The sequence below is a fragment of the Palaemon carinicauda genome, chromosome 14 (assembly GCF_036898095.1).
Source record: "Palaemon carinicauda isolate YSFRI2023 chromosome 14, ASM3689809v2, whole genome shotgun sequence".
In the NCBI taxonomy this organism is placed as follows: Eukaryota; Metazoa; Arthropoda; class Malacostraca; order Decapoda; family Palaemonidae; genus Palaemon; species Palaemon carinicauda.
The window spans coordinates 45,581,306-45,606,470 of NC_090738.1; the positions used below are offsets into that span (position 1 = coordinate 45,581,306).

The following is a 25,165-nucleotide window of genomic DNA, read 5'->3' on the forward strand; positions in this document are numbered from 1 at the left end:
ACCCTAGCAGTACCAGCTGAACTCGGCTGAGTCCCCGGTTAGGCTGAAGGAACGTAGAGAGTAGAGGTCCCCTTTTTTGTTTTGTTTCTTGTTGTTGTCGGCTACCCCCCAAAAATTGGGGGAAGTGCCTTTGGTATATGTATGTATGTATGTATGTATATATATATATATATATATATATATATATATATATATATATATATATATCTATATATCTATATATCTATATATATATATATATATATATATATATATATATATATATATATATATATATATATATATACACATATATATATATATATATATATATATATATATATATATATATATATATATATATATAATGGGTTTTGAGCAAAGTGAAAAATCTATTTTTGGGTGAGAGTGCCATGTTGTCCTGGGGGAAGGATTCCTTTAGGTAGCCTTCTAAGGGATATTTGCTACAGTGATACTCCCAGAGAAATAAACTGAAGGTCTCCAGGATTCTAACTCCTGGCGCGAGTACCCAATTAAGGATATCGTATAATATCAGGGGACGTATTTTTTAAATACGACACATAGCAATCTTCACCCCGAATAGATTCAACTCTTTGATGTAAGGGGGAAGAGTGGCAAGAGAAAGGGGTGCCGATCTAGGTACCCGGTGGACCTCCTATCCGTACTACTACCAGGCGCCATTCCTTTACTTGTCGTTAAGCAGGAATAGCCGCAGATAGAATAGTTTCGGGTGGGGTCAGCAAAAGGGTGAGTCCATCAGGACGACATGGCACTCTCACCCAAAAATAGATTTTTCTTTTGCTCAAAATCCGTTTTCTGGGCTTAGGCCATGTCTACCTGATGGAAGCATACCAGAGAATTAACTTGAAAGTACTATATCTGTGGGTTTTTGTATGTGCCTTCTACCCTGAATGCATTCCTTATCTGGTCTCCTAGACCTGTATATGAAATTCCAGTTAACTGTCATTTTCACTAAGCCTGGAACTGGCTTAGTGCTTCCTGCCCCCTGCAGGGAAAGTGTCGACTTCGACAATAAGGATTCAAGGTTTGTATTCCCGTTGGAACAAAAGGGAAACTTTTTAGAGGTTACCTGTAATTACCTTGGAAATCTGTACTGATTTCAAGTTATCTCTATTTATAGGGATAAAATAAAACTGTGGCGAGTTTTATCTAAATGCAACTTAGGTGTCAAAAACAAGACGCAGATACGTTTTTGTATCTTTATTTTGCAACTAAATTATCAAATGTAGTCACAACAAGGTAAGAATCTGATCCAGCATTAATACACATCAGGGTTCATATATTGACCGGTAAAGGAAGAATATATATAATTTCATTATCGGAATAATGCCACTCAATGAGGCTGTGAAACCAAATCTGACTGACTTGCTCACATTTTGGATATGCATAAACACTGTGATGCAAACGTTCACACGGCACTGGTGTTATTGGTCAGATTATGCACCTATATAGAACAGTCTGTTAATCATCATAATGATTTGCACTAGAAGGTACGAATACCCATGCACCAGATACACTGTTGAGTCCCAAAACAGTCCACTGTTCATCGCAGCACTAGACGACGGGTTTTAGGACACTACCCGCTGCCACCACAAAGTGTTTTATTTCATGTACTTGCTTCACATAGTGTTTGCAGAAGACCCTGGATGATTTCCATTCAGTGTATGAGCGGAGCCTCTCTAAGTCCATGTGTTGAAAAAAATTCTAAGACGAAGCAACTTTTCTCGGATCGTGACCTGCGTGTGTACTGTAAGGATCCGCTCTGCAAATAAAGTAGGTGAGCTTAGATCTCAGTTGTCTTAGGGATAGGTTTGATCGTGAAGTTTCGCCTCTGAAGAACTGTCCTCCCTTGAAGTCTGAAGTTCTTCGAAGATAGACCTTATGACACTCTACTGGGCATAGAGAGACATCTTCCTTCAGTGGGCAGATTCTCCAAGGACCCCACCTCTTAGTGGGTAGTTCATTCTTGGCAAGAAATGCAGGATCAGGAAAAAGGTTCAGTTCTCCTGTGTCTAGGAACTGAATATGGCCTAAATTTCTGGATAAGGCCACTATTTCACTAACTCTAGCCCCTGAGGCTATTGCAAACAGAAAGATGACTTTCTGTGTTAGATCCTTTAGAATACAATCCTCATTGTTTAGGTTCGAAGCATAGTGCAAGACTTTGTCCAAAGACCATGTGATGGGCTTTGGAGGGGTTGCTTTGAGTCTAGTGCATGCTTTTGGGATCTTATTGAAGATTTCACTAGTGAGGTCCACCTCAAAGGCTGGTCTAGTCAGGACTGACTTACACGCAGTAATCGTGGTGGAAGCCAGGCCTTGTTTGTGTAGGTATATGAAGAACGCGAGACAGAAATCTATCGATATTTCTGTTGGTTTCCTTGTTTTCACAAAGGACACCCATTTCTTCCATGACGATTCATATTGTCTCCAAGTCGAACTTGACTTATACTCTTCGATGAAGTCAACTTTATCCTTCAAAATTCCAAACTTTTTGTTCGCCGCTAGGGCGAGAAAATCATGAGATGTAGGTTGTTGGTTCTTGAGGATGAAGCGTAGACAGTCGATTTCTGGACCAGTTGGGATAAATCGGTAAAGGAAACGGCTTCAGTTTCAATTCTAGAACTAGAGGGAAGCAATTGCTTTTGGGCCATTTGGGGGCCACTACTGCTGCTGTCCCTCTGAAGGATCTTAGCTTGTCGAGGACTCTTAGCAGGAGATTGCTTGGTGGAAACAGGTAAATGTGATTCTCCATTCCAGTCGAGGGACATGGCATCCATCGCTTCTGCTTGAGGGTCCATTTAAGGGGATACGTAACGAGGTAGTTTCTTGTTGTCGCTCGTTGCGAAGAGGTCGATCTGCAGTTCCGGGACTTTTTCCGAAATGAAGGAGAATGAGTCTGCGTCTAGGGACTATTCTGTCTCTATCGGCTTTCGCCTGGATAGAGCGTCCGCTGTCACATTGCGGAAACCTTGTAAGTAAACTGCTGATAAGTGCCATCCCCTCTTCCTTGCCAGGTAGAAGATGGCTAATATCACATGGTTGATGTGAGGTGATCTCGAGCCTTGTCGATTTAGGCATTTTACTATCACTTCGTTGTCCAGGACCAATCTGATGTGGATTGCTCTGCGAGGGGATGGTTTCTTCAATATCAGAAAAACTGCCATAGCTTCCAAGATGTTGATGTGAAAGGTTTTGAACTGGTGCGACCAATTCCCTTGCACTTTTCTCTCGTGAGAATGGCCTCCCATCCTTCCAAGGAGGCGTCCGTGTGTATCACCACTGATGGTTGTGGTGGTTGTAGGGGGATTGTCCATGCTAGGCTCTTGGCTGTTGACAACGGCCTTAACTGTGTGCGCAATAGGGTCGGGGTCAACCTTAGTTGATCTCTTTGTGCGTTTGATGCGTATCTTCTCCAGACTCCTGACGCATCTTTTAGACGTGCTTGTAGTACAGGGTCTGTCACTGCTGCAAACTGGAGAGAGCCCAATACTCTTTCCTGTTGGCATCTTAAAATCCTCTTGTGACGGATTAGTCTCTTAACAGCTCCCGCTATCTCTCTCCTCTTCTTGGATGGAATGGAACCATTGGAACTTCTGAGCTTGAGAAAGGCAAGACTTCTTGCGATTGATCTTGAAGCCCAGGTATTCCAGGAACTGGATCACCTTTTTGGCTGCTTGCAGACAAGTAGTCTTGGATGCTGCCCACACCAGCCAATCATCTAGATATGCTACCGCTTGAACTCCTTCGGAGCGTAGCTGCTGGACAATTGTGTCTGCTAGCTTCGTGAGTATCCTTGGGGCTGTGTTCAGTCCGAAGGGCATTGCTCTGAAGACAAATTTCTTCTTCCGTAGCTTGAATCCTAGGTAGGAGGAGAATGGGTGGCTGACTGGCAGATGCCAGTAAGCGTCTGCTAGGTCTATTGAGACTGTGTACGCCCCTTTCGGTAGAAGGGTCCTTATGTGTTGCAAAGTAAGCATTCAGAACTTGTTCTTGATGAACTTGCTGAGTAGAGACAAGTCTAGAATGACTCAGAGTTTACCTGAGTCTTTCTTGGAAACACAAAACAGCCTTCCCTGGAATTTGATGGACTTCGCTTTCGTTATTACCTTCTTGTGCAAAAGTTCTGAGGTACTGTATATTCTTCTAACGAGGGGGTGGAGTGTTGGAAGAATTCTGGAAAACGGGGTGGAGTTCTGTTCCATTTCCACTCGAGTCTATTCGTGATTAGGCTGTGGGCCCAGGGATTGAAGGTCCAACAATCCCGAAAGTGGTACAGTCTGCCCCCTACCTGGAACCCCTCATTGCTTGGGGGGTCCTGAGGACTTGTTTCTGTGACCACGTCCTCCTCACCCCCTTGAGGGTTTCCGGAGGAACTTCTCCTTGGGCCTTTTCCTTTGTAGGGGCGAAAGGTAATCGACTGCCTCTCAAAGCCGGGGTTAAATACTGGCGACTGGGCTACCAGCTGTTGAGGGACCTTCTGGAAGGTGGTCTGAGGCTGGGCTACCAGTTGAGGCATCGTGGCCATGGTCAAGGCAAGAAGTTGCGCAGGTCTGCGTGGTCTCCTTGCCTTTTTGTTCTTGGGCTGGGGCCCTACGTCTGAGGAAGATTTCCTCTTTGAGGTCATGCTCCACTTTTGGCGCAGGTTCCTATTCTCCGTGGCTGCTCTGGCTATGACCTCTCGGACCAATTCCTGTGGGAAAAGGTCCTTAACCCAGATGCTTAATGAAATCAGCTTGCTGGGTTCATGTTTTACTGTCGCTGAGGCAAACACGTGCTCTCTGCAGGCTCTCCTTGCTCTGATGAAAGCATATAAGACTTTCACAAGGGTTCCCATGTGAGACTTAGCCAGGAAAATATACATTTCTGGGGCGTTATGTAGGCCTGCGCTCATTTCCAGGCAGTTCTGATGAGAAAAGGAGGCTGCAAGTCTCTCCTTCTTCTCCTGTTCCCTCCTCTGAAGATGGTCTGGCAACTTCGGAAGGTTCTCATTGAACTACTGGCCGGCTACCTCTCGATCCAATTTCGAGACGGAGAAGGTTAGGTGGACATCTTTCCACTTCTACTCGCAGGCAGGCATTGCTAGAGAGAATGGTTTGCATTCCTCTAGAGCTGGGCAGGGTTTGCCCTCTTCGACTGCCTTGATGGCAAAGTCTAGAGCTTTCTCCGAAAAGGGGAAAGAGATGGAGGAAGGAGCAATAAAGGTGGGGTGCCTCTTGCTCAGTGCTGAGACTTTAGAGTTGGTGTACCCGGCACCTTTCAAGGATTTTAGGAACATGGCTTGCACCTTGTCATGCTCGAAGACAATGACCTCCTTAGGTACCGTTTCCTCACGGGATGCATGTTCATCCCGCAGTCTCACGTAAAAGTCTGGGTAAGCTGAAAAGCTAGGCCAGAACTCAAGATCTTCAAATAGTTTGGCTCCTAACTTTTCTGAGACGAATAGTTTCCCATTCATCATGGGTATATGCTCCGCATACCTCCAGGGGTTGGTTTCGGAGCAGTGAGGGAGATCCAATACTCTAAGGGGCTTCTTAGTGAAGCCCCTGGAAGGTCGAGGGCAGTCCCTTTCCTGTATCAATCTCTGATGTTGCTGGATAGACTGCTTCATCGTCGCCTGTTCCTTGTGGAATGATTCCAACATCCGTTGGATCGACGTGAGGATAGCTTCACCTTGTCGACCTGTGTAGCTGGTTGAGGAGTTGGAGCTGAAGAGGTTGACGGCATAGGTTGGTATACCGTCACAGTGAACCGAGGGTCTTCAGTTACCGTCGAAACGGATCCTTCTTCCTCCGTTCGTGGTTGTTCCACATCTTCTTCAGGTCCTCCTTGCAGTAGGTCCTGTTTCGTATCAGTGGACACTTCTGACATCCATTCTTGGTGGATGTCCATGCCTTCCAGGGCCTTGTGTATGTCCGCATTGATCTTCAGTTGTACGAGAGGAGGCTCGACCTGTTCCTGGGGCACTACCCCATTTGGTAGAGCCTTGGGGAACAGAAGGCACCTTAGGGAGTCGTTGGGTAGGTATGGTCCCAGAGAGTTCTTTTGGAATCCTCTTACCCACTTGCGAAGGGTCTCTCTCACTGTGTCCCTAGTCTCTAAGTTGACTGGGAGGGCTTCTTCGAAGCCGTTGGCCAACAGGGTTGAGCAGGTGGGGCAACCCTTCAGGTCCCAATACTTTAGGATTCCCGACACAATACAGCAGGGGGCATGAGTCCTGCACATCGTGTGTCCACAAAAGTCTTTACCCTTGTGGTTGCAGAACAAGGCTGCACACTTCTCCATCGGCTCCTCCTGTAAAGGAAAAGGATCCGATGAGTATTGTGGTTTTTATATCTTTGATATAAAAGCATACATTTTTATTAACAATAGTTATCACTATTGTATATAATAGCTTAGGATAGTAAGCTTGAAAGGAAGTAGAAAAGACACATATCTGTGTTTCCTCTCCCAGGCCATTGCTGAGACCTCAGTCAGTAATAACATTTGGTTTCTCTGGTAGGGAGAATACAAGGCAGAAGAAACTCTAGGAACTAGAACTAGAGTTAGGGTTAGTAAGTGTCTATACTATCATTATCTACCTGTAGTATACATTAATACTGATCGGTGATTTTTTAGGGTCCCGATGATCGAAGAAACCATCTGGGTGTTGAGGGAGTACTCAAACCTCAACATAATATAGTGGTCCCAACAATAAACTGTGATAGGAAACAAAGAGTATGTTAGAAAATATGTGTACTACTGTATATTTGTATACTGTAGTTCAACCGGTGGCACTGCCGGGGTTAGGCTAGTACCTGGCGGCACTAACTGATAGAGAGAGAAAGCATTAAGGAAGGAGAGTTTCCTATTATTATGGTTTAGCACAACAATTGGAAGTGTAGGAGGACTATCAGGCCACCTACTGTCTCCTTGCCAGAATGAGAGTTCCAATGGAAGGGGTAAGAATCCATCTGATTCTGGCTTCTGCCCATCCACAAAAGGCCTGCCACCGGCTATACCACCGGCGACAATAATTGTGGATGGCAGAGATAGGGCTGAGGACTTCTCAAAAGTACATTAGGTTTCCCACTGGCAGCGGTCAGGGCCGTCTCAATCTTCCCCCAGAGATATTCACTTCCGGTGAAGGAGGGACGTAAGGGGGAAGGTGGCTGAGGCGGGGTGAAATAACTGCCACAGTCAGGGTACCAGCCGGTAACGCAGTCAACCTGGCAAGCCGGGATGACTGTCAGAATACCGGTGAAAGAATGTTGTGACGGCTATGACGTCACTAAAGGACAGAAGGGGGAAAGGAAAGGGTCTTGTAGTCCACTGAGAAGAGAGGTGGCGGCAGGTATGCCGCCTACCTTCAACCCTCAACAGTGGACTGAGGAAGCCTGGCTCACAGTGCTGACGACATCGCCGGCGGCAGAGGAAACATGGTTCCTTTGCTGGCAACATCGTCAGTGGCAAGACAAGGGCACCCTTTGTTAATTACTATCTGATCCAAAGCCGGAGGTGACAAGAACTCTGTTCTACTCAACGGCAATGAAGAAAGACAGTGGTTGCCGCCTGTAGCGGCAGCGGCACTCAGGGAAGGAGGAAGGGTTTAGCCTCTTTTCTCTGAGAGAGAATGTATATCAAACCTTATCCATAGATTCCAGAGGATGTAAGTCCTCATCCGAATCAATAATGAATGATAGGGTGAAGCTAAACATGGGGAATTACATTACTAACGTATATATGAGTGAGGCTAGCCTAGCTCTGGTAGGAACCACGGCTAAGGTTGGTACCGCCGGGGCTCCCGCCGCATACGAAAAGTAAAGGTACATAATAGGAAGAGGAATAATAATATATCTCTATGCACAATCTTCACTTGTATAATTTGCCTAACTAGCTAATATTATAGCTAAATACGGGGAAATGTTGCCCTACTGACAAAATAAAATGAAATAATAACGGGCAACAGCGGTCGTAAAATGGCCGCCTCCAGTTCGTGGCAACACTCAAACATACACACTTAAATTATTCAAATTCAACTGTGAGAAGGAAGCCTAAAATTATACACAGGAAAGAATTAATACTCAACTATCCAGAAGATGAAGATGCTGGAGATTGCATGATTATTACGAAAAATTACTACAAAACACCGGGAAAAAGTTGGAAGAACACCTAGCTTATAGCGCTACAAGAAGGAATGGCGGCCGGTATTAGTACGGATAGGAGGTCCACCGGGTACCTAAATCGGCACCCCTTTCTTTTCCCACTCTTCTCCTTTACATCAAAGAGTTAAATCTATTCGGGGTGAAGATTGCTATGTGTCGTATCTAAAAAATACGTCCCCTGATATTATGCGGTATCCTTAATTGGATAATCGCGCCAGGAGTTAGAATCCTGGAGACCTTCGGTTTATTTCTCTGGGAGTATCACTGCGGCAAATATCCCTTAGAAGGCTACCTAAAGGAATCCTTCCATCAGGACGAAATGGCCCGAGCCCAATATATATATATATATATATATATATATATATATATATATATATATATATATATATATATATATATTATATATATATATATATATATATATATATATATATATATATATATATATATATATATATATATATATATATATATATATATATATTATATATATACAGTATATATATATATATATATATATATATATATATATATATATATATATATATATATTATATATATATATATATATATATATATATATATATATATACATATATATATATATAATATATATATATATATATATATATATATACAGTAGAACCTCGGTTTACGAATTTAATTCGTTCCTAATGCGAACTCTTAGACCGAAAAATTCGTATCGCGAAACGAATTTCCCCATAAGAATGTTATAAAATCGAAATAATTAGTTCAACCCATCTACAAAAACCAATTTTCACAAATTTTTCCTTACACATACAGTACTCTACTGTACTCTACACAAAATTATTAAAATATTGCAGTCATTTAATAATGAAAATATGGATATGCATGCACAGTAAACCTGAACTTTACCTTAGAGGAGTGTCGCTGCTGGCTTGATGGAGACGAGAGGAGGGGAAGGAGGAGGAGGGGGTTACTGCTTGGAGGGAGAATCTCCCTCCATGAGAACTTCAGGAACGTTGACTGGAGTTCTCTCGCGAGAATAGCGTTCATTATCACTGGTTTTGCGTTTGCGAGACTCTTGGTCGTCGTCTTTCACAGTTCTTTTCTCCCCCTTCACAAGATATTTTTCAATAGACACCTGCTTTTGTCTGCTCTTTAAAATTTTATAGAAGTGACCCACCCCATTATCGACTAATAAATTTATTGCACGGTCTGTTTCAGCCTTATTCGGGACATTTTCCTCAAGAAAACTTTTCACGTCTTCCCACTTCTTTAAAAAATCTTTTATCTCACTCGAAGACAGTGATTTTGCAGTGCCTCCCTCCTCCTCAGATGAGATTTCCTCTATTACCTCTCTTTGCTGCTGCTCGTGCAGGTCCTTCAGCTCCTCGGTGGTCAGCTGCTCCTTATGCTCCTGCAGGAGGTCGTCGATGTCATCCGTGTCCACCTCCAGCCCCATTGCCTTGCCCAAGGACACAATATCCTCGTCAACTGCTTCCTCCTGGTTGGGTTCGAACCCCTCAAAATCCCGTTCTGCAACGGCGTCGGGCCACAGTTTCTTCCAGGCGGAATTGAGGGTTCTCCTGGTGACTCCTTGCCAGGCTTTATCAATTAAAGTCAGGCAGTTGTAGATGGAGTAGTGATCCTTCCAAAACTCTCTGAGGGTAAGGTTGGTGCCCTCTGTTACTTCAAAGCAGCGCTGGAACATAGCTTTGGTATAAAGTTTTTTAAAATTTGAGATCACTTGCTGATCCATGGGCTGGAGTATTGGAGTGGTGTTGGGGGGTAGGAACTTCACCTTAATGAACTTATATTCCTCCGCTATGTCCTCTTCAATGGCTGGAGGATGGGCAGGAGCATTGTCCATTAACAGCAAGGCTTTGAGTGGGAGGTCCTTCTCCAGGAGGTATCTCTTGACTTCGGGACCAAAAACCTCGTTCATCCACTCAACGAAGAAGATCCTTGTCACCCAAGCCTTCGTATTAGAACGCCACATGACGTGCAACTTTTTCTTCTGCACATTGTTCTTCTTGAAGGCTCGTGGATTCTCCGAGTGATACACCAGGAGAGGTTTAATTTTGCAATCCCCACTGGCGTTGGAACAGAACAGCAGGGTTAGACGGTCTTTCATGGGCTTATGGCCAGGAAGGGCCTTTTCTTCTGCCGTGATATAGGTCCTCCTGGGCATTTTCTTCCAAAAGAGGCCTGTCTCATCGCAATTAAACACCTGTTGGGAAACGTAGTCCTCGGAGTCCACGAGACTTTTGAACTCTTTCACAAAAGACTCTGCTGCCTTCGTATCGGCGCTGGCCCCCTCGCCATGCCGAACAACACTATGGATACCCGTTCTCTTCTTGAATTTTTCAAACCAACCACGGCTTGCCTTAAAACTTTGTTTTTCTGCTGATGTGCCTGGCTCACTTCTCACCAAGTCCTCGTAAATGGTTCTTGCCTTCTCGCAAATCATGTTCTCATTTACTGAATCTCCTGCGAGCTGCTTTTCATTTAACCACACCATTAATAAATTTTCTACGTCATCAAGAATAGGTGGCCGTTGTTTTGACAACGACGATACACCTTTAGCTACTTTAGCGGCCTTTATTTCTTCTTTTTTCTTTAATATTGTGCATATCGTCGACTGCGAGCGATTGAAAAAACTAGCAATGTCTTTCACACGCATGCCTTGGTCATGCTTCTCGATGATCTCCTTCTTCATCTTGATCGTTATCATCAGCTTCTTCTTACTGCTTTCCTTCTTCGACATCTTAGGAGCCATTGTCTATCACAATAATACACAGTACAGTACTGTAATCACAAATGAATGAAAATAAAACAAATCACAAACCACGTGTAAAAATCACAAAGAAATCGTCCACGAATTCACTAAGTATGTATGCTATCGAGACGGCGGATACTGAGATAATGAACGAGTGAAGGGGGTAATAAAGGGGATTAGGGGGTGGTAGGTATGCGTGGGAGGAGTCACGTGACTCCATTGTGAGATGCTGTCGTTAAGTTATTTCCATGAAAAATGCGATCAGGAAGCGCGGCGTTAACACTTTTCCACAAAAAACGGCGCGTGGGAGGGAAATTTAAATTCGTTAACCGATACAATATTCGTTAACCGAGACGAATTTTTCAGAGAAAGTCACTTCGTTAACCGAAAAATTCGTAAGCGGAGTCGTTCGTAAACCGAGGTTCTACTGTATATATATATATATATATATATATATATATATATAATATATATATATATATATATATATATATATATATATATATATATATATATATATATACATATATATATATATATATATATATAATATATATAATATATATATATATATATATATAAATATATATATATATATATATATATATATATATATATATATATATGTGTGTGTGTGTGTACTGGTATATATATGAAAGGGAGAGAAAGACTGTATATAAGTACTGTACGGTGTACGTGTATAAGCACAAACTTGCTTGAGTACATTAGTGTATAGGTAACAACATCTTTTCTCTGTGCACACTATTTGTAAAAAAACTCAAACTCTATTTCTCTTTTGTGAACATTTTGTATTCTACCTTGAATTTACATTTTCAAGCTACATATAGATGTAAGTACAGTAGAAGGAATATATAACATAGACTTATATTTATATACTGTATTCATCCAAAGTTTTGACAGAAATTCGTGGGAGCATGTTAACTAAATTGATAAGGCAATTTTAGCGAGGATCATTTTGGTATGGGAATGTTGTGACTGGACAGCAAGGAGTAGAATGCACATAGTCAACAGAAATACAATTTTATCTATCATAAAATAAGGGCAATAAATTGTATAGCATTTAGGAAAATAGGAAACATATTTACCTGTGCAAGAGTGACAATAGATGGGGAGATCCTGAGCTTAATTGGCTCAATGTTAACTTCCTCCTCTGATGACCTAGCTTTGGAAGCTTCAGATAACATGGCTTCCATAGTCTGATTATTCCCTCCTTCTCCATGGGAACTTTTCCCACGCTTATCATAAACCTTCAAACATAAAAGAAAATACACAATCTATTATGTGGTAAAATCATGAACAAACATTATACTTTTTTTAAATGAGAGGGGATTTTCATCAAATTAGCATAAAGATTTATCTAAAGGTAATCAACGGCCATATAATAAAAAGTTAATATTCTTAATATGTGATAAATGTAAAAGCAATACAGTATCTTTTAAATAAAAATAATTCAATACAATCATAAAGTTAAAATATGAAATTATTTAAAATTCCAAATTTTAATTTTAAAGTAATTTGTATTTTTCCTTTAGGTAGGGAAAATGTTTTCAGTGTGAGCTGGACAGCCATTGAATTGATTTAACGAGACGTTAAGCAACAGATGGGAGCAAGAGTGAGGAACCCTACATCTCTCGAATGTCAAAATTTCTTCACTTATGACCTTTTAGTTCAGAACTGAGAGGGGTGGTTGAGGAGGGAAGTTTAATGTAAAGGACTCAGGTTTGTATAGCTAAGAAAAATACAAATTACCTAAAAATGTATTATTTATTCCTATGCAAACTACAAACCATCTTCCTTTATGTAGGGAGACTTACTGCTTGGTGGGTCAGAAGACTCCCTACTAGAACCAAAGTGGTTGGTTCTTTATCTTTTCTGAAAATGTCAATCTACCTTGTTCCATACTGAAGCAAAGATGACTCTAGCAACCTCCTATCTGTCTATCTTTGGAATGAATATGCTGATAGGGCCTGGCCTGTCCAAGTAGATTGGTATGTGGTCAAGAAAGGTATTCCTTCCCTGAAGGGGAGAGCAGTCCAAAACAATATACCTGCCATATGTGATCTGCATTGCTAACTGAGGAAAAACAAAATAAATTATGTAACAAAAAACTCCCTCAGGAGGAACACCTAGTCCATGACAGGAGAGGAGACACCAAGGGAACAAACATAAAATAAGAACTGCGCCCTCCCTTCCCGGTCGACATTGACGGGAGAAGGGGAGCGGAGAGTTACTGTAATAAAACAAGAATTGCAATTATTCAAATCAGTTAAAAATATTCACGAATAGGAAAAACCACTGATCCTCCGAAGGGAAGTGTTCACCACAGAGAAGAAGCTGGAAAGTTAAATTACAAACAGTTATAATTTCACTTAAATGATTAAGAAAAACAATCGGAAGCGAAACCTAACCCGCGAATGGAAAAGGTGCTCCCCCCGTTAGTATATTGTTGGAACCCCATGAAAGCTGAACAGCCTTGAGAAGAGAAAGACCGAAGTCAATCTCTGAAAGGCCACACTCCCTTCCTTCCCTCTTCCCAGTGGAAGAGGGAAAGTCAAAGTCAACAGTTGAACAAGGAGGGTCCAAATGATGACGATTCCCCTGCAGCGGCGTCCAAGTCATCGGTAGGTTATCCGCTGACAGGAAGACCAATGGACAAGGGGGAGAGGTTGGAAGGGAAGGTTCCCCAGCCTTACGCAAGTGTCTTGAGAACATGCACTATATGTTATCATACGCACAGCACAAACACTGAAAAGGAAACTTACAACATATCTATATATATATACATAAACATCAAGAAAGTAAGTTAAAAGACAAGAATTAATGGCAGTCCAAAATAGGCGAGGAGGAAGAGCGGTAACAACAGGTCTCCATTTGAGCCAAAAGTAAAGTGAGCTAAATCACCGGTGTGACGGTAGCTAGCTAACCCCCCACCCGCGATAACTAGCGGTATGGGTAGTTAACCCTTGCTAAATTTTAATGGCTTGTCATTTCAGCTTCGCTGAAAGTAATACCCCTAAATAAATGGCGTAGGTTTGTATTCCAGTTACGGAATAAAGAAATTTTAAAGACGGCAAGGACATTCGGCTTATTACCAAACTATACTGGAGTCAGGGAGATGCATGTACCAGATCTTTTCTCTATATATGGAGAAATCATACTGAGAAGTATATCAGGAATGGAAAGAATAAGAGTTGGAGGAGCCAATGTGAATAATATTAGATTTGCAGTTGACACTGTGATAATAGCTAACTTGGAAGAGAGACTGCAAAAATTACACAGTAAAAAATGAGAGTGAGAACATGGGACTAAAAATCAACATGACAACAGATGTGGTGGTAGTAGCATAAAAAAAAAAAAACCTGGAACCTGCAAATTGCAACATCATAATGGAAAGAACTACAATAAAACAAACAAATTCCTTTGTATATCTATGTAGTAAAGAAACACATGATGCAAGATGTCATAAAGAAATAGAAAAAAAAAATACTAATAGTAAAAAGTACATTCAACAGTATGAAAACCCTATTGACAAACAACAGGATAGGGATTCAAACAAAAGTCAGAGCACTGAAAACCTATGTATGGTCCACACTTACTTATGGCTCAGAGATTTGGGCATTAAACAAGAACTTGAAAAATAAAATATATGGAGCTGAATTATGGTTTTACAGAAGAATGTTGAAAATCCCATGGATTGAGAAAGTAACAAATGAGGAGGTATTGAGAAGAGTGAATCAGGAGAGATCACTCCTAAAAGTGATTAGGAGGCAGCAGATAGAATTTTTGGGACAAGTAATAAGAAGAGAAAAGCTCGAACTTTTGTGCCTAAGGGGAAAGATAGAAGGGAGAAGAGCAAGAGGCCAGCAAAGGAAAAAAATTCTGGACAGCTTATTGGAGGATGTAAATGAGAATATAACAGCTGCACAATTTATATAGAGCTAGAGACAGGATCAGGTGGAGCCAATTGACAGCCCACGTCAAAGACACCTAGAGAGATAGATAGATCTCCTTAGACAGGATCAGGTGGAGCCAATTGACAGCCCACGTCAAAGACACCTAGAGAGATAGATAGATCTCCTTAGTTATTGCAACTTGGCTTCTTGATGGCCTTACAACTTCTGATGTCTACCACTTTACAGTTTTCAAGAAGTTAATGAACACATTTCTTCATCACAAACACCATACTTACATTTCTTCAATTTTTATTTGAATACTAGCTAAGCTCTTGTCCTATTGTTCCCTTTCAAACATTGGGTTCCTTTATGATTCTTTTTTCCAGTAGCTCTCTTGACTCTCTAAGATGACAAATTCGAAGATAATTTGTATTTTTCCTAACCATACAAACCTTAGCTATTTACACAGGGTTTACCTTTTAGCGCAGCTGAAATGGCGAGCCATTAGAATTTAACGAGGGTGTATTACCCCCGCGCTAGTTAGCGGGGGGGGGGGGGGGGGGGGGTAGGGGAGTGGTAGCTAGCTACCCCTCCCCTCCCTCACACACAGATGAATGCTCACTTTCACTTAGAGGTAGGACTTGTCTTGGGGGACAGGGCTGGCGGGCAAATGTGTGTAAATAGCTAAGGTTTGTATGGTTAGGAAAAATACAAATTATCTTCGAATTTGTCATTTGTTCCGTAACCGAAATACAAACCACGCTATTTACACAGGGTGACTTACCCCTTAGGTAGGGTGGAAAGTCCCCAGCCATACTGGCTTTGGCTTTACCCCGGGGACTCAGAATCCGAGTGAGTAGCACTCGATAAAAGGAGTCCCTGCACCTCACAAGTTCCTTGCTCCGCAAGGAACCATGTGGCCTACGTAAGCTTGTGTGTGAAGGAAGAAGTGTGACCCGTCCTAGGCAGTTGACCTGGAGTTCCAGAAGGAACTCTGGGTTAGGACGTTCCCAATACCACCTCGTCAGGGTATGGGGGATGCGACAGTATTGACTCAATACTCGGAACACAAGGAAGCATGGTTTACCTGCAGAGGTTCGAGGTTAGCTATGCAGAGACCAGGATGCTGCTTCCCCGTAGAGGGGATGATGAAGAAAGAGGTAAGGGCCAGACATACTTCTTTCGTTCATGCAGACTAAAACCTGATAACAATGCCCTCAACCTTCTGCTACCTGTCCAAAAAGGAGCCTGAGGTTAGACCAGCTGTTGTGTAGCCACCACAGAGCGATAGAAAAACGTATCGAGACTCCTGTGGGTCACGCCCTGCAGGAAGCGGGCTGCGAAGGTCATTAGACGCTTCCAGACTCCAGCTTGTAGCACCTGCGTCACAGAGTAGTATTACTCGAAGGCGAGGGACGTTGCGATGTATCCAACATCGTGCTGTAGGGCGACGTGACGGGGGAGGGGTCTGGAGACAGGTCGAGATGAATGTCATTGAGTCCGGGCTGAAGAGGTATACTGGTGACTCTCCCCCATGTCCTCCTTGTGCTCCCAAATCGGCTGCAACTGAGGACAAACTGCAGCTGTTCCCAGCGCTAACCTCTCGATTCCTTTACTGGCAAGAAAGAGAAGATCTTGGGACATCAGATACAGAATGGAGACTCGAAATCTTGAATGAATTGGACCGAAGGGCCGGGACCCCCCAGATTCTGAGTCTAGCCAACAACTCAGGAGCGAGCCTGAATGTTGCCTTCCCCTCTTCCTTAGAAAGGGGGGAGTCGTAAGAGACCAAGAAGATTGCTTACACACTGGCCGTGGCCAGAGTGAGCAGGAGACCCAAGGCGGAATACAATCCGAGGCCTGTCGTAAAGGGTCTTGAGAAGATCTCTTAAAGGACTAAAAGTCCGAGCCATGCTCCAAGTTGGAGGTCTTCCTCCGACTAGGGCAGGGACGATCGTAGCTTCGTATGAGCGAGGATAGATCCAGCGGGCAGGAAAAAGTTATTCCTTTAAGCCTGAAGGTCAGGGAAAGGCTGAGCGACAGGCTTCATTGCCGAGAGCGGAAAGGAGTTTCCTCCCGCCGAAAGGCAATAAGACCGTTATTGCTGGAGAAGAGGCCTCAAGGGAAGAGGTATATCTCCCACGGCACCAACCACCTTAGACTCTTCACTTTGCCTGGGAGACCCCTGTGGATGACTATCGCAGATGACGCGACCTCCGTACCGCGACTGTAGCGGGTTGTCTCTTCTTGAGGAGGAGGCGTAGTGTCTCCAGGCATGAAGCCGAAGCGACGACCCGGTTCGGGAGAGATGTCGCAGTGTGGTTGCTTGAGTAGTCTGTGCCGTGGGAGAAGCTCTCCCGGGAGTTCCGTCAGGGGAAGCAGAGGGTCCAGAAACCGTTCTGCGCATAGTCCCAGTGGAGCTCTCCCATTGAAAGGTTGACAGACAACCTGGTCTTGTTGAGACCCATTGTCCACAGACAAAAAGGAGGGGAGACGCAGGCGTCGAAGTTGTCCCACCATCACCGGAATGCATCTTGCCAGAGTCTCGGGGTCTGAGACTGGGGGGAAGAATAGCGGAAGTTTGAGGTTCCAAGCTGTCGCGATCAGGTCCCCCAGACCAGTACTTGCTGGTTACCCAAGGTCAAAGACCCCCAGGTACACTCTCTCTACGAGGCTCTGCTCGGATAGTCTGAGAGAACATTCCCCTGCCTGGAATGAGAGAGCCGATGGTGGTATTGAGAGAATCTCAATCATCCCGGTATCTCTACTGCAAGATGTGAAGGTGTGAAAATGCGTCCCCTGCTGGTTAGAATACGCCAGAATCATGAAGTCGACGCGCACGGGGCGACTCGGCAGGAGCTGTAGGATCTGTAGAGGGGCCAGACTAAGGCCCCTAAGCCTGCCTGAATGATGGAAAGGTATCCTTCAGGTCTTGACCATAGGCCTGGACCGGAACATGCCCCCCCCCCTTTCCTTTGACGAGTCCGAGAACAGCATCAAGAATGTGGGGAAAGGACAAGAATATCCACTACCATCAAGAGGCTCCATAGGTCAACACCCATTGCAGGTCTAATAGTTCCACTGGTCCCATAGAGGCCAGGAAGTCCGGTTAAAACATTGCCTGAAGCCACCGGAACTTGGATCGCCCCACATGGAACTTATCCTGAGGCGACCGTTCGGACTATAGACGGGTCAATGAGGAAAGGAGAACTAGGAAACGTTCCAAGGTAGGGCTGAAAGCTCTGCTTGACTGAGAACAGGTACTGCGACTCTCCTCAGTCTTGCCACAGTCAACCGAAAGGAAGGCTCGGAGGATGTGGTAACAGAATCTGGCGTCCCCAGGTGGTCACCCATACAAGTACCGACGTTGCTTAACCTCGCTGGACGGACGAGAAGCGGGGTTTCCAACGTGGTAAGGCCGTTGACTCAATATCATGGCCAGATACTCCAGATGTTGAGGCAGAGGAAGAGAAGGCTCCAAGCAAAATACCATGAGCCCACACTCATGGTAAGCATCCGGAAGCTTGTCCCGGCGCTGAAGAAGGTCGAACCAGAGCCTACCGGAGTTGACCAGCCCTCCAAACAGCAGAGGAGGCGGAAGCCTGCACCTGAGCGGCCAAGAGGAAGGCAGGGAGAGTTCTCTGGGGAAACAAACCTGCTATGCCACGGCGGGATAGCCACACTGCATCATAAGCAGGAATACTTGTAGTCTAGGCTGAATTCGACGAGCACCCTGGAAGATGGATGGAATGGAAACTGAAAGTACCCGTCCTTGCGATCCAGGGTTTAAGGAGTCCTGTCGCCTCGTTACCAGTCTGATTGATTCTGCTGGTCTACGCTGGCCGAAGTTTGTTCGACAAACTTGATCAGGGCTGAGAATTCGACTAAGGACATCCCCTCTCAGATCCTTTCTTACAAGAAAGGATCGACTGAGGAGGACGGGGGTGAAGCCGTCGATGATCCTAAGGAAGACCTTCGCCTAAGGTATGGATCATTCTGCCCAACCGGGCAACTCTGCTGACGCTATGGCATAGAGGTTCAGAGACAATGAATTCGCTGACAGAGACGGCAGGCGCGATATCCCTGGCTGATCACAGAGATTGTGCGGGAATGGGCATCGGGAAGCTGTCATTCGGATGAGTAACCTTAAGCATCCTCCCAGAGAAAAACCTGCAATCCTAGAGTTCGTGAACTCCTTCTAGGACTATGCCCCCCCGGGGGAGTCTCCCGTGCCATCTGTTCCTGACAGGAGGAAACTGCAATTGGACATCTTGTCCCAGTTGTCGTAGCCGATAACTTAGGCCGACGTGGTTGAAAGAAAAAGGGCGCTGGAGCCCTGCAGTCTGGAAGAAAGCGCCTTGGAGGAGTGAAAACGGAAGTCGATTTCCTCCGCACAGCCGCTGTCTAAGTCTCTGTCCTTGGGCACAAACAAACTCTTCTCAAGGATGGAAGGGTGTCTGAGGTCGTCGACCTCCACAGATGAGACACCCGAAGGAAGCCCTCAGTCAGCGCGTCCAGATGGTACAACATCGAGCTTGTCCGCAAGTTAGATACTTAACGACGAAAGGCCAAGGTGCCTGAGCTCGAGAGGAGGAAAGTACCCATGCTCTTCCTGTAGCTTCCTTGAACCAAACCTCGGGCCGTAACCGAGGAGGGAAAGAACCTGGTAAGCTCCCAGAGGAAGGGGTAAGCTCCCAGAGGAAGGGGTAAGCAGTCACCCCTTGTCCGATGGAGAAATCTCGAACGGAAAGCCCCCCCGCCAAAAATCCTTCCAGGGAATGACGGGGAAGGGCTAACCCAGGTTCAGGAAAGAGGAGTGTTGCTCAGATCTCCCTTAAGTTTCTCCTATTCTTGCAAGTGCCATGCTCTGCGTTTACGGAGTGAGGCCGTGTTCTGGAAATACGCTCCAGAAGAACTCGCCAGGCTGGCCATGCTGCGAAAACCCCATTGGGAATCGTGGTTGCAATCGCCCTGGAGCTCGCGCGACGGTAATTCAAAGATTTTCGCGTGGGCGAACGTGGAAGCGCCCATGCGCGGTAACGCAAACGAAGGTGAGCGAAGGAGCGCAGAAGGAGGGCGAGCGTGGTAGGAAGGGAGAGAGCTGGTGGTCGGCGAGCGATAACCCATAGACGAGCAATGGATACTGCAAGAAATAAGCCGACGTTTGTGCGAAGAAACACTGTAGGTTCGCGCGACGGAACACCATCCGTCCGCGCGATGGAAAACCGTTGGTTCGCGCGTGGGCGAACATTGGAGAGCATGGCCGCGGACGCGCATGAGCGTAGACGTGCAGGCACGTGGGCGTGTGGGCGCGCAGGCGAATGGTCGCGCGGGCGCACAGGCGAGCGGTCGCGCAGGCGAGCGGTAGCGCAGGCGAACGGTCGCACAGGTGAACGGTCGCGCGCGGGCGAACGGTCGCGCGGGCGCGCAGGCGAGCGGTCGCGCAGGCGAACGGTCGCGCTGTCGCGCAGGCGAGCGGTCGCGCGGGCGCGCAGGCGAGCGGTCGTGAGGGTGGGCAGGTGGATGAGCGCGAGTCCGAGGCGGCGAACGCAAGCGTTAGCGCGATGGCGAGGAAACGCGCTGCCGCGTGGGCGAGGAAGACCGCTGGCGATATGGATCAACAAGCGATCGGTGGTGAGCTGGTGAGCGCTAACGCGCAGGTTGGCGATGGCGCGTTGTGTTATGCCGACGCGATGGTCGAGCAGCATGCGCAGGTGAGCGATCGTGCGTTGGCGAGCAATATGCGAAGGTGAGCGATCGCGAGCAGCATGTGCAGAAGGGCGATCGCACGATGGTGATCAGCATGCGCAGATGGGCGGTTGCGCGATGGCGAGCAGCCTCTGCAGGTGGGCGATCGCGCGATGGCTATCAGCATGCGCAGGGTCGCGCGATGGTGATCAGCATCCGCAGGTGTGCTGTCGTGCGATGGCGATCAGCATCCGCAATTGAGGGTCGCGCGATGGCGATCAGCATCCGCAGTTGAGGGTCGCGCGATAGCGATCAGCATCCGCAGCTGAGGGTCGCAGGATGGCGATCAGCATCCGCAGTTGAGGGTCGCGCGATGGCGATCAGCATCCGCAGTTTGAGGGTTGCGCGATGGCGATCAGCATCCGCAGTTGAGGGTCGCGCGATGGCGATCAGCATCTGCAGTTGAGGGTCGCGCGATGGCGATCAGCATCCGCAGTTGAGGGTCGCGCGATGGCGATCAGCATGCGCAGGTGAGCTAGTAGCTGGCGAACCATGTTCCTTCAGAAGAGTTGGAGAACGTTGGCGTGCCGGCTGTAACACACGCGGGCGATCCGGAGATCGCCGAGAGACAGGTGATCGCTGGCGAGCTGATGATCGCTGGCGAGCTGATGATCGCTGGCGAGCTGATGATCGCTGACGAGCAGAAGGCTACGCGTGGAAGCCTGCGTATAGAAGAAGAGTCCTTGACCCCGACCTGAACCGAAGTTCTAGATCGCGAGGGCGAACGTGGGCGCACAGGGCGCGTAACAGGAACCAACAGGAACAGCAGGGATGATCATCATGAAAGCGCTGACGAACAGGAGAGCGCTGATGAGCAGAAGAGCGCCTGTGCGCTAACACTGAGCAGGAGCAGGAGAGAACACAGCAGAAGGGCGCGCAGGGAAACCCTGACACGCAAGGGAAGAACCCCCGTGGAAGGCAACCCTTTGCCCCGAAGGGATCGTTGTCCGCCGGAAGACTGATGTCCGTCGGAAGACCGCTGTCCGTCGGGAAGACCGTTGTCCATCGGGAAGACCGTTGCCCGTCGGAAGACGAGATCAGACTGCTGTCCATTTGCACCAAGGCGGAAGATCGAGAAAAAGGAGTTGTAGGCTGCAAACGGAGATTCAAAAAGGCGCCTCAAGCACCCTTATAGGGAGATGAGAGGCCCTTACGACGAGGCGGACGGTGGGCCTTACGGCGAGGGAGGCCAACAGCAACAGCAACAGAAAAAACCTCCGAAGAGGAGTCTCTATGAGTGTACTCTCTCGCGAACGAAAGAGAAACACTTCGTAGAAGAGACTGGTCAGCAGTGACCTAAAAGGAGCAATCCTCCGAAGAGGAGCTCCTGCAGTTGCCCAGCCCCTTGAGCGAAACTGCAGGTGTGACCGCTCAGCACCAAGAGCATAGTCGCACGAAAAAAAGGCAAGAGGAGAACCCTCCATAAGGGGAAAAACTCAAGCCTGGACAGGAAAAACTTCCCTCGGAAGGAAAGTTACCTGCCCAAGGAGGCAAGCCTCCTGAGAGTTCTAAAATGAACTGGAGAGCTGTCCGCCGTCACGGGAGTACTTCCAGTAGAAGGAGACACGCCCCTGACGAAAACACAAGGGGGGAGGCAGCAACAGCCGAATCCCCAGGACTCAACAAGACAGCTCACACCGTTGCCATATTACAGAAACGAACTAGATTGGTAACTGTAAAAAAATAAAACAAAAAAAACATTAGTACACATTCATTCCCCCGGGAAGGCTCCGAAGAGGAATCCCGAGGGAAAGGAAACAAGAATTACACAACAGGCACGTGCCCTCACAACCACTTACACTCACGGAAGGAGAGCTGTAACCAAAACAGAATTATAATAATTATAATTATGTAACTATGTAATTATGTAATTTAAAAATGAATGAACACTAAAGAAAGAACGAAAACCCCGAAAGGAATCGTTCTACAAGGCTGAAAAAATCAACAAATACAATTAGATTCATAAACTAATTGAGACAAATGTACGGCGTAGCAACCCCCCCACACGGAAAGGAAGCTACAAGGGCGTAGTAACACGTAGTAAAAGGGTGAACGACCTCAAGAGAGAGAGAGAGAGAAAGACATAAGTCAAACTCGATCGCCACCCATAACGCCGTGGCGGCCAACTGCCGAGGACACCACGTACATAAGTACACTACACACACAAATCTGAAAAGGAAACTTTCTGATTTCTATACTCAAATATGTATACAAACATGAAAACATGTTTACATATTTATTGAGTGAATGAAAAGTAAGCGATTAAGTAAAGACAAAACAAACAATGGCTGCCAAGAGAGGACCAAGACAGAGACGTCTGTCACAGTCCGAGCCAAAAGTGAAAGTGAGCATTCATCTGTGTGTGAGGGAGGGGAGGGGTAGCTAGCTACCACTCCCCTACCCCCCCGCTAACTAGCGCGGGGGTAATACACCCTCGTTAAATTCTAATGGCTCGCCATTTCAGCTGCGCTAAAAGGTAAACCCTGTGTAAATAGCGTGGTTTGTATTTCGGTTACGGAACAATTCTCTTTTACTTCCTCAGTGTTGGCAGCTCAATGTGATTTCTGCCTTAGGTACTGTTCTGGATACAGTTTTTTTTTTTAAGTACAGTAATGGGCTTTAAGTAAAATAAATAACAGTTCCAAAAAAATTATATTTTAATTATAAAATAAATTTTTGAATATACTTACCCGGTGAATATATAATAGCTGAGCCTCCAGCGGCTCGACAGAAAAACACACAAAAACTCGCGAGCGATCGCTATGAAGGTTGCGGGTGTGCCCACTAGCGCCAACTATCAGCCAGATACCGCATATACATGTAAACAGACCCAATTTTTCTCATCCCGCTGGGTCTCTATCGAGGAGGAAGGGGGGGGCCTTTAATTTATATATTCACCGGGTAAGTATATTCAAAAATTTATTTTATAATTAAAATATCATTTTTAAATATTTAACTTAGCCGGTGAATATATAATAGCTGATTCACACCCATGGTGGTGGGTAGAGACCATAGTTAATTAAGTTTACAGCGTATATGCTTAGAGTTTTTGACAGTTATATCATAACAAAACCCAAATATATAAAGGTACCTGGTAAGGAAGTCGACTTAGACGATTACTCTGCCTTATTAGTCTGTCTTCCTCACGAAGCCCAGCGATCCTCTTAGGATGCTGAAAGACTCCCAGGAGCTGAAGTATTAAGGGCTGCAACCCATACAACAGGACCTCATCAAACCCCTAATCTGGGCGCTCTCAAGAAATGACTTTGACCACCCGCCAAATCAATCAGGATGCGAAAGGCTTCTTAGCCTTCCGTACAACCCAAAAAACAATATTAAAAACATTTCAAGAGACAGATTAAAAAGGATATTGGAATTAGGGTAATGTAGTGGTAGAACCCTCACCCACTACTGCACTCGCTGCAACGAATGGACCCAGTGTGTAGCAGTCCTCGTAAAGAGTCTGGACATCTTTTAAGTAAAATGACGCAAACACTGACTTGCTTCTCCAAAAAGTCGCGTCCATAATACTTTGCAGAGATTTATTTTGCTTGAAGGCCACGGAGGTTGCTATAGCTCTAACTTCGTGCGTCTTAACCTTAAGCAAACATCGGTCTTTCTCATTCAAGTGAGAATGAGCTTCTCGTATTAAAAATCTGATAAAATATGACAAAGCATTCTTTGACATAGGCAATGATGGTTTCTTAACTGAGCACCATAATGCCTCAGATTTACCTCGTAATGACTTAGTACGAGCTAAATAGAACTTAAGAGCTCTAACAGGACATAATACTCTTTCCAGTTCGTTGCCTACGATCTCTGATAAGCAAGGAATATCAAAAGATTTAGGCCAAGGACGAGAAGGCAGTTCATTTTTGGCCAGGAAACCAAGTTGAAGTGAACAAGTGGCTTTTTCTGTAGAAAAGTCGATGTTCTTACTGAAGGCATGAAGTTCACTGACCCTATTAGCCGAAGCCAAGCACACTAGGAAAAGTGTCTTGAGGGTGAGATCCTTCAGGGAGGCTGAATGTAATGGCTCAAACCTGTCTGACATGAGGAACCTTAGGACCACGTCTAAGTTCCATCCAGGAGTTGCCAAACGACGTTCCTTAGAGGTCTCGAAAGACTTAAGGAGATCTTGGAGATCTTTATTGTTGGAAAGATCTAAGCCTCTATGTCGAAAGACCGAAGCCAACATGCTCCTGTAGCCCTTAATCGTGGGAGCTGAAAGGGAGCGAACCTTTCTCAGATGTAATAGAAAATCTGCGATTTGGGCTACAGAGGTACTGGACGAGGACACAGATGCTGACTTGCACCAGTCTCAAAAGATTTCCCACTTCGACTGGTATACTCTAATGGTAGAAGCTCTCCTCGCTCTTGCAATCGCACTGGCTGCCTCCTTCGAAAAGCCTCGAGCTCTTGAGAGTCTTTCGATAGTCTGAAGGAAGTCAGACGAAGAGCGGGGAGGCTTTGATGGACATTCTTTACGTGGGGCTGACGTAACAGATCTACCCTTAGAGGAAGACTTCTTGGAAAGTCTACCAGCCATTGAAGTACCTCGGTGAACCACTCTC

General features: G+C 45.6%; 1 protein-coding gene across 1 annotated transcript in view; it reads right to left on the minus strand.

Annotated features, from left to right (window-relative positions):
• LOC137652750 (protein hobbit-like) overlaps nucleotides 1-25,165 on the minus strand; it is a 175,095-nt gene that overhangs the window by 99,442 nt on the left and 50,488 nt on the right. The window contains exon 4 of the mRNA XM_068386156.1: nucleotides 12,036-12,197. Within this exon, the coding sequence (XP_068242257.1) occupies nucleotides 12,036-12,197 (162 nt within the window). The remainder of the gene's footprint in view (nucleotides 1-12,035; nucleotides 12,198-25,165) is intronic.